This window comes from Gymnodraco acuticeps, unplaced genomic scaffold, assembly GCF_902827175.1.
Source record: "Gymnodraco acuticeps unplaced genomic scaffold, fGymAcu1.1, whole genome shotgun sequence".
Lineage (NCBI taxonomy): Eukaryota > Metazoa > Chordata > Actinopteri > Perciformes > Bathydraconidae > Gymnodraco > Gymnodraco acuticeps.
Window position 1 is genome coordinate 5,011,801 of NW_022990023.1, and position 10,021 is coordinate 5,021,821.

A 10,021-nucleotide genomic window follows, 5' to 3' on the forward strand; every position below is an offset into this window, starting at 1 on the left:
AATACATTTTTTTTGTTTTCTTGCAGGGTGAGGTCTGAAATTGTTGATCCAGAAGAAGAATACTTCATAATGTAGCACTCGAGGCTTGATGGGTTGAATTCTGACATGAGAATTATTACCTGAGCTCATGTTTGCTTCTATTTATGTCTCTATTCATAAGACATGCCTCCCCATGGGCTTAATCATTTTTCATATTGAACCGATGCTCTGTGGAGCCTGGTCACAGGTGTCCTCTGGCAGCAGACAGGTCGATCAATATTAGTGCACAGCGCCCTCTAGTGGGCTGTTAACTGAAATACACTTTGGATGTATTACCCTTTGGTGCTTTCTGACTTGATCGTTAATCATTTGGACTTTGTTAAAGTCGTTGGCTGAGACAAAAATGTGAGGTTTTATTGAGTTTTGTCTGTTTCTGTGTGTCTCAGGTCCTCTTTGTGCTGGAATGGGTGGAAAGAAGAAAAAAAAGATGATGTATTTGACTACCAAAAATGCAGGTATCGTACCTCACAATAACAACATCCCGGTCTATTTTTTTATGATATTCGTCCCCATAATTACTGTTTTCTGACTAGAATTCGATCGACACGAGCTGCGGATATATGAAGAGGTAGCCAAGGTCCCGCCCTTCAGGAGGAAGACTCTGGTTCTGATTGGTGCACAGGGGGTCGGACGTCGCAGTTTGAAAAACAAGCTGCTGGTGTCAGACCCCCAGCGGTACGGCACCACCATCCCCTGTGAGTGCAGCACACTGAACCACGTGATTAAAATAATGGGTCGTTTATTACCTTGCAATGTTTTATTTGATGTTGTTGTTGTGTGAATATTGTCATTTTATGTAATTTTTTAACTCAAGTTACTTTCTGTTTTTGTCATCTTGGTTTCTGTTATCTTAACGTATTAAGATGGAATGGTTTTTTAAACACATTTTATTTATTTTCCTCATATTTTTTTTATGTCTATTTTTGCACAATGCTTATGATCACTTTCTGACTTAAGGATTCAAGGTTTTTATTGTCATGTGTACATTAGCTACAGTGTAGTTATGACAATGAAAATCTTAGGTCACAGGCTCCACCAACAGTGCAACACAATAAAACAGATAAAATAGTGCAAGTAAATAAAATAGAATATAGTAGAAATAGTAACTCTTTTTCTCATCCTTCAGTCACCTGCAGAAAACCAAAGGTGGATGAGAGGGATGGCCAGATGTACTCCTTCATGACCCGCAGTGAGATGGAGGCCGACATCAAAAGTGGTCGTTTCCTGGAGCACGGCGAGTACGACGGGAATCTGTACGGCACGAAGATCAACTCCATACACGAGGTGATAGACACAGGAAAGATCTGCATCCTGGACGTCAACCCACAGGTAGCAGAATCCTGCTCTGCTTTCTATCAAGTGTTTGTCATGTTTGAATGTAAATGGCTTCAGTTTAAATTCTATATTCGAGACAATTTTGTTCGGCTCGTTGCTTCTGTAGTATTTTCAGGCTGAGCACCTTATTCATATTTATCAGAAAGATCTCTTAATGATTGGCTTCATGCACTGGAAAACACTCGGCTAATCTTATTTGCATACATTAGCTTGATAAATGTGTTGGATCAGGATGCTGCAGTTGCATTTTAATCACATTCTCTCTCAGCTTTATAATTGTGTGTCACAGCTTTTCCCTTGGCTTGCTGTGCAGTCATGCAGGGATTGTAAGATGTCTCACATCCGTTTTTTCTTTTCTTCGAAGGCTCTTAAAGTCCTGCGGACGGCAGAGTTCCTGCCCTATGTTGTCTTTATTGAAGCTCCGGATTTTGAGGTTCTCAAAGCTATGAATAAATCAGCAATTGAGTCAGGAGTGGTGACGAAACAGTTAACGGTGAGTTTGTGTTTTGGCCCTGAAAACCATTTTCAGGGTTTCACGTTTCATTCATCTTCTACCATGCACAATATGGTTGTGATGAATCACAGTTTGGAACAGTTTTATTAGTTTTTTAAGGTGGGACTATTGCCTTAACTTATTGATAAATAAGTATATTTACGGATATTTTCCATACGTTTTTCCATATTAATCAGTTACTTATTTAGTTACACATATCCAATAAAAGGGAAAAAAGGGGCTCTAAAAGTCAGGGGTTTTTTAAAGCCTGAAATAGACTGAAATTCATCATATGAAATCTCACTTTATTGGTAATGGGAATACCTAATGTGGTTGATTTACTCTGCAAAGCAAACCAAAAAGCTGCATTACTAACATTTAAATGACGTAAACTAGTTGGATTTATGTGCACCCAATTTTAAAGTGAACTCCGTCCAAGTAATAGCCTGCTCTTTGTTTTGTATTGTCACCTAATCGTCTCACTGTGTTTCTCCTACAGGACTCTGAGTTGAAGAGGACAGTGGACGAGAGCGAGCGCATCAAGCGGGCGTACGGACATTACTTTGACCTCTGCATCGTGAACGACGGCCTGGAGGCTGCGTTCAGGAGCCTGCGGTCTGCGCTGGAGAAACTGTACACGGAGCAGCAGTGGGTGCCTGTCAACTGGGTCTTCTGAACCAAGAGGTCACCATCAAGCCACAGGTCAAAGGTCAGAGGACGGTGAGGTAGCTCCAGAGGGGCCGTCTCCATGCAGTCGATTGGTGGCGGGGGTCCAAGCGTCATCGTTCAGTGCAAACGACCAGTAGAGCGTTTTTGTACAAAAGTTAGTGTTCCTCCGTTGAGGCTAATGTCAAGTTATACTTTTATTTGAAATCATTTTACTGATATTTGTCGAGAAGGATTTAGAGTTGATTAGGAGGTTTAGTGCAATAGTGTGAGTGAGCGTGTGTGTGTGTCTGTTATCATAAACGTGGAAATAGAGTTAGAGTAAAGAATATGTTTTGCAGATTAATCTACCGAAGGGTTTTTTCGTTGAAGGATATAAAACTTTCTAGCCTTTCCTACTTTATGTAGTGTACTGTTTACATTGGGTTGGTAGGACAGATTGGTGACGGAAACATACCAAATGTCATATTTATTATAGACCATTTGATGATACTGTATGATTGTATGTGTTCAGAAATGTGCTTTATATCGTTTGTCTCCACTAATTTGAAAAATGAACAGCAATAGATTCAAACTATAACATATATGTGCAATACATTTACACACAGACACTGATGTATACATAAACACACGTTGTGTTAAGATTGCAATCCTTTTATCTTTGAATGTTGATTACATTATACATTTGTTGTCCTATGCTGGTAAAGCGTCAGGTTTATTCGACAGAGAGACGACCCAGCAAATTGATTCTGTTGGAGTTTTATTTGTAGCACTAAGAACAACAAAAAATGTAAAAGTAGCCTACAGTATGCACTGATTGTATAATGAAGGCAAATATGTTACCTAACAATACAGGTTGGACAATTAATGGACGTTTTGTTTCTGTTATTTCTGATTTACATACAGTCAAATATTTACATACTTACTTTTGCCTTAACGTTGTTCAAAAGCCAAGGAAACACTCACTGTACATGTTCCTTCTTAGAGAATGGAGAAGAATAATACTGGCAATGCATTGAATATCTATTTTATTTCCCCTCAAACTTGTAAGTACTGTATTGTAATAAAGAGTATATAGTATAACATAGAGAGCCCCTCGGTGCTTTCATGGTTCTGCTGGTGTGTAGATGCAGTGGGACAGCTACACTAGTTTGATGTTCATATCAAAGTGTATTAAAATGGAGATGTTGAGAGGATTGCTTCACTGTCTACAGTTAATATCAATGCAAAGCTCAAAGCATTAAATAAGTGACATAGTATTTTTCAGCATACACAGAAACAACATAAGATAAGTCAGTGTTTGGTAAGTTAAAATGTAAAGCTTTTGGAGGCCTGGTGTTTCCTGTGTGGCTGCGGGGGCTGATGGTTGTTATGGATGCAGGTGTCCCGCGGGTGTCATCCAGTGATGAGGAGACGGCGTTATCGGATACATCTCATATGCAGGTGGAGAGTCATCGGACCAAATGCTGGTAATCTTGGGATCAAACTGCAAAAACATAAAGTGACATTTTATTATTTTAATGATCTGTTCCTACAATATCATTTTAAAATTGTCAGAGTTTTATACTTGATATTACAATTGTTTTTAGAAAATTATAAAAATGAATCTGAAGATCTAGATGACTAAACTTAAATAATCAAATATCTGATAGATGTAAAGATGGAGATGCTTGCCAACAAATGGGTTGGATTTTAAGAGATATAATTTAAATGTATCAACCATCATGATTCTGTGACTCTTCAGCATCCAGAGTCAAACTGCATAAAATGAAGCACAATCTCATTGGAACAACATTCTACTTAAAATGGTCTGTTTTTACACCTTGTATTTCTTGCTGAGAGTTAGATGTGAAGATGGATAGACTGAAGAAAACAAATAAGCATATTTCCAGAAAAAAATGAAACTTTTAACTTAATTGTTGATTATTTTAAGAGATTTAAATTGAATTACAATTGTTAATGTCATCCACACATGTCTATGAGTCAAACTGCACACACAGTAAAGCACACCCTGTTATTGTAGTAACAGAATTAAATTTAAATCAGTTTTATATTTCATGTTTTTAATTATTAAAATGAGTGGGAAGCTCTAGATTACTAATCTTAAACAAAATGAAACATTTTTTGGTGAAAAGCTAATAGTCATTTTGTGACATGCTTATTGGCTTTCTTGCTGACGGTAAGATATGAAGACACATACACTCAAGACTGTCAAACTATTCCTTTAAATGTTTATTATATGACTTTTCTATGACTCTTCTGTGTCCAAATACAGCCGGTGATTTTGTTAAAGTTGTCCAATATGTTGGTTATATTAATGACAGTAGTTTAAATCTTTGCAGTGACTTTAATGACGGGTTTACGCACCAGTGAGTATGGTGGGGGGAGATCCACAGTGCTGTACCGAGGAGGGAATCTGTCATATTGTGTTTCTTCTTCTGCCTGATCCTCAGACAAAGAAATCGTAGAGAGCCGGTTGTCATCATGTGGCGTCGGTACGGTGACGTCATACGCTGCTCTTTTCTTTTTTGCCTGCATATAGAAGCAGAGGAGAACCACAGCGATGGACACCACCAAGCCTGGGAATCTAGGAGCACATTTCCATCATTCAGAGACCTCAGAGGTATATCATCTGGACGATTTCATGTTTGCCTTTATTTGATTACTTACAAATATTGGAGGATATTCCCTACTGGAGCCATGGCTGGTGTTATGTCAACCTGCTGACATTGCTCTAAGGAAAAAACTAAATAATGATATGTAACATGGTCAACCATTGACAGTGTGACAACTAATTGAAATTAGAATAATGTAGACTGAATATGAATGCAAGTAGACGGTTACTAATTACAGTCATTCAAGTACTTTATGTACTTTTTTTTGAGTATTTCCATTTCCTGTTATTTTGACTTTTAATCCAATACATATTGAAAATAGTGTACTTCCTGATGAAGATAAAGAAGATAATGAGGATAATGAGGGTAAATAAGATAATGAAGATTACGTTACATCATGAGGGTAAATAAGATAATGAAGATTACATTACATCATGAGGGTAAATAAGATAATGAAGATTACGTTATGAGGGTAAATAAGATAATGAAGATTACGTTACATCATGAGGGTAAATAAGATAATGAAGATTACGTTACATCATGAGGGTAAATAAGATAATGAAGATTACGTCATGAGGGTAAATAAGATAATGAAGATTACATTACATCATGAGGGTAAATAAGATAATGAAGATGACGTTACATCATGAGGGTAAATAAGATAATGAAGATTACGTTATGAGGGTAAATAAGATAATGAAGATTACGTTATGAGGGTAAATAAGATAATGAAGATGACGTTACATCATGAGGGTAAATAAGATAATGAAGATTACGTCATGAGGGTAAATAAGATAATGAAGATTACGTTACATCATGAGGGTAAATAAGATAATGAAGATTACATTACATCATGAGGGTAAATAAGATAATGAAGATTACGTTATGAGGGTAAATAAGATAATGAAGATGATTAATTTAATTAGGATAAATTACATCATGAGGATAAATAAGATAATGAAGATAATATACTCCATTGTATTTACTTGCTATCTTAAGTTGAACAAAACATAATCAACAAATGTGACGTATCATTATAACATTGAGCCAATAAAATCCACAAGCTACTGGCATAAAAAAAATAGTGCAATTTTGATGCATTCATTCTATAATAATTCAATCATTTATTTTCTGAGAATGGTCAGCTGTGCAGAATAAGCGCTCTTACTTGATTGTAGGGGCTCTTACTTATTTTAACGCTGTAATTTTGCTCACTATACTTAAGAATAAGATCTGAGTCCAGCTGTTCAAACGTGTTAAATGTTCTATGATATGTTCTGGAGATGTGGACAAGCTTGGAAAACCTCTACAGTATCAGATTTATTTCAGTAAAAGAATAAAACAAGCTGTCTTCTCTGACCGGAAATGAAGTCTTTAGACGTGACACACACAAATCAACAAGTGGGTGTAGGCTCACAGGATATTATGATGTGTCAGCCTTCACATACTCAAGCCCACTAGTACGAGACTAACTGACCAATCACATGGTTGACTTGTGACCTATGACCCTGCAGTATTTCACTAACAATAACGCACTTTTAAACGCTTTCAAAACTCCTCAGCGTTGTACAAATAAACAAGCTTGAATCAAAACTATCTGAATGACCGGGATACTGTTCAACTTTATTGTCTGAGTTTAACAACCGACGGTGAACCTTCATCATATAAATCTGCTGCTCGTTACAACTGTTAGAGAAAATGACTATATTCAACTAATTCTAACATACTGTACGTTACCTTGATGACACATAATTAAAAGATAAATGGATTATTTTATTAGAATGGGATGAGTCCTTACCTTTTTTAAGATCCAAAACAAACAGAAAGTGTCCTGCCCTCAGGACTGTATCAAAGGATAATGTGTGTCACTTAGGGAAGTGCATGACCCGATGAGCTTTTACAGCATTATTGTTTGTTTTTTAAAGACACAGGACTTAGAGGTGTGCTCTGTGTCTTACACATCCTGCATGTTAAACAAAATCATTCACTCTCTATTTGCTGCAGCACAGCAACAACTATGGCGTTCCTCAGGGATCAATAATAAGACCACTCTTGTTCTACTTGCAGTATACAAACTTTGTCAAAAATAACCAAAACATTTCAATTGTATCCCTCCAAATAAACATGGCTTTCTGAACTAAAACTGATCTTATTTAGTATTTACTAATTTACAGATCTACTTTTAAAATGTTGGGTGGGGGGGTATATTTCAAGCATGATAAGACTTCAATTAATTGTATTCACAAATATAAATTACTTTATTTTGTAAATAACATACTGTATGTTAAACAGTTGGTAATATTCAAGCATGTAAACAAGTGCCTTAACTTAAATACTGAATCTCTTTTAGGTATGCATATTGTACATATGGCAGTGTTTAAACAAGGTTGAGTATGACACTTTAGTATTTAAAACAGTCAAACCCAGTCTCTCCTTTTCCACACAGTGGATTGCTTACAGGTAGATTAATCATATACACTTATGTCCCAAATGAAACTTATAACCACGTACAAGCACTAACGTTAGCAGTTACCTGTATGGGCTCAAATAAGGGTAAAAAAGATATTGTGAAATTCTGTTGTGCTTTTTGTTATGTAATAAGAGACATGTTAAGAATTACTGTGAGTTTAAACCCAGGCTTTTAAATTATGGCTCAAAGCACATAAATAAAAGGTACTTCAGGGCTGAAATTCTTCATTCATTCATTTTCTTTACAATTTTCCAAACAGACAGGTCTTGCAAAATCTTATTTACAACCACGTTTGGAAATAGTTTCTGCACATCATTTCACTCTGTCAAACTCTAAGTGACCCTTATTTGATTCCATAGGAATGTTATGTAAAAAAAAAAGGTACAGTTTGTTTAGAGTAGAGGATGTTTGAAGTGTATGAAGGATGAGGTGGAGGATCAGGGTCGCTCTGAGTAAGGTTGAAGATCTGAGTATGATGGAGGGGGGTCTGGATAGGATGGTGGTTCGAACTGGAAAGGAGAAAGAGTTATTCAATTACATAAATATTGCACTTTCTTTGCTGAGGATAAAATCTTTGAGAACATTTTTAAAGATAATTAGCAGAAAAAACCCTATATCAAAACCTACCCTGTATGGAGGAGGGCTGACATTTCTTGAGCAGTACATGGGAGGCTCTCTGTAAGGAGGTTGAAAATAAGCTTCATATACGTCCATCATTTCCTCGTCTTCCTCTCCCACCTGCTCCTCTTCATATATGGGGATCACGTACACAGAGGGAGAGTTAGCCGGCATCGTGGACAATCTTTCTGCTTCTCTGCGCTTCCTTACGAAATGGTAACAAAAAGCCCACAGTAGGATACCAGCGCACATCAAAGGGATCCTGAAATAAAAGACGGCTAAAGTATACATGCAGCAGGCATACAATGAGGTGTAGAGAAGGTCAAATTAATGTTTGAAATACTTACTCAATCACAGGGTAATAAAGGACCATGGCAGTTTTCTTTTTTTCTAAATCACACCTGAGAAAAAATGCACAAAAAGGCCTTTTTTTGAAGGTTATTCAAAGTACAGATCTTAAACCTGAAGATAGTAAATATCTAACCGTTTGTCATGTTATATAATGTTCAGTTTTGTAATACCGTCAGACAGTTCAAAGGTAGCTCTTTATTGCGTTGTATCCCTAAATAACACACCGACATAAACAGAATGTCTTTAAGGTAGATATAATTACTGTGAAAGTTTCACAATCCTGAAACGTATATACACCGCAGTAACACTGTAGGTTTTGATCTGACTCCCACACTTAGTCAATATAACACTATAGTTCAAAGATAAAACTGCACAGCATGTGTTGCTCTAATGGCATGTTGCTACATAAAAGATTGAATTTGAATGTATTAAAGCAAAAGAAAGCAGCAGTAAAAGATAGTGGCTAACATTTCCTTTTCATTTCTGATGAATATATAAAACAGGACCTTCTACAATGAGCCCGTTTCTCCAGTTTCAGGCCTTGCTGAGTCAATAAAAAAAGCACAGAAAAAGATTTATCCAATTTGGTTGAGCTGTCTGACTAAATTAATATGTTCCATTCAGTAAATAAAGCTTACCTTCAAGTACACGCCTTGCAGTGCAGGTTAAGTAGCGCGATGACTTGCAACAGACATTTTATAGCCTCCTTGACCTGTTTAAAGTAGCAGAACTCACCAGCCAGTGACGTAAAGAACTTATCATCTTTGACACTGTTCCTACTCCAATGACACTGAGGGGCCAAAGGGCGCTCTCTGTTAAAAGTGACTCTTAATCATTAGGAAACAATGTGATAAACACAATGAAGTAATAATGAAGGCGTGATGACATTATGGGGAAAAGACAAAATCCCCTGTTTCAGCTTGTGTCCTAGGAATGCAGTCAAGGTTTTGTTTAAACATGTCAGAGGAATCTGCACTGCAGCAGAATGTTTCACTTTGAAGGAGGATTCTCTGTCCCAGAACAATAATAATTTGAGGCTCACGCTGAGCCAGCTCAAGGTTACACCACTACACACACCCTAAAGAGGCCCTGTATGTCTCTACTGTGACATGTCTCCATGCTTTAATGTTCAAAAAGGTCTTTATTTTTCTCATACTGCCTGTGCTGCAGCACCTCTTTCACCCTCTGTCTGAAACCAGAGCCCAGTCTTCTCTGATTGGTTAGCTGGCCGCCTCTGTTGTGATTGGTCAACCAGCTTAGAGACGTCCCGCCCCTTGGCCTTTCACGTACAATGTGTTGGAGTGCTAGCCAATAGGAGTGTGAATGTTGCGTAGTGATGTCACTATGTTACAGAAGTAAATAAAGGAGTTCAATGGAGGGAACTTTGCGATTTTAGCCTTTACAGACCATATACATGCACACAAACCTAAATAA

At 37.1% G+C, this 10,021-nt stretch overlaps 1 protein-coding gene and 1 long non-coding RNA gene across 7 annotated transcripts in view; one reads left to right on the forward strand and one right to left on the reverse strand.

Moving 5' to 3' along the window:
• The window catches only part of mpp2b (membrane protein, palmitoylated 2b (MAGUK p55 subfamily member 2)), a 51,753-nt gene extending 48,352 nt beyond the window's left edge, over positions 1 to 3,401 (forward strand). For all 4 annotated transcript variants that reach the window (XM_034214499.1, XM_034214500.1, XM_034214497.1 and 1 more), the window contains 5 exons: positions 426 to 494; positions 573 to 734; positions 1,166 to 1,368; positions 1,739 to 1,867; positions 2,367 to 3,401. In XM_034214499.1, coding sequence (XP_034070390.1) covers positions 426 to 494; positions 573 to 734; positions 1,166 to 1,368; positions 1,739 to 1,867; positions 2,367 to 2,543 — 740 coding nt within the window. In that variant the 3' untranslated portion in view covers positions 2,544 to 3,401. The remainder of the gene's footprint in view (positions 1 to 425; positions 495 to 572; positions 735 to 1,165; positions 1,369 to 1,738; positions 1,868 to 2,366) is intronic.
• Positions 3,172 to 9,922, reverse strand: LOC117544953. Of its 3 annotated transcripts, XR_004568744.1 has the most exons (7): positions 9,226 to 9,922; positions 8,584 to 8,637; positions 8,246 to 8,498; positions 6,947 to 8,127; positions 5,204 to 5,279; positions 4,901 to 5,120; positions 3,172 to 4,019 (listed from the first exon to the last, which is right to left on the reverse strand). It is a non-coding gene; the product is annotated as an uncharacterized LOC117544953 (long non-coding RNA). The 3 variants fall into 3 exon arrangements; XR_004568742.1 differs by having other exon boundaries at positions 5,204 to 8,127; XR_004568741.1 differs by having other exon boundaries at positions 4,901 to 8,127.
• Between the last annotated feature and the right edge of the window lie 99 nt (positions 9,923 to 10,021).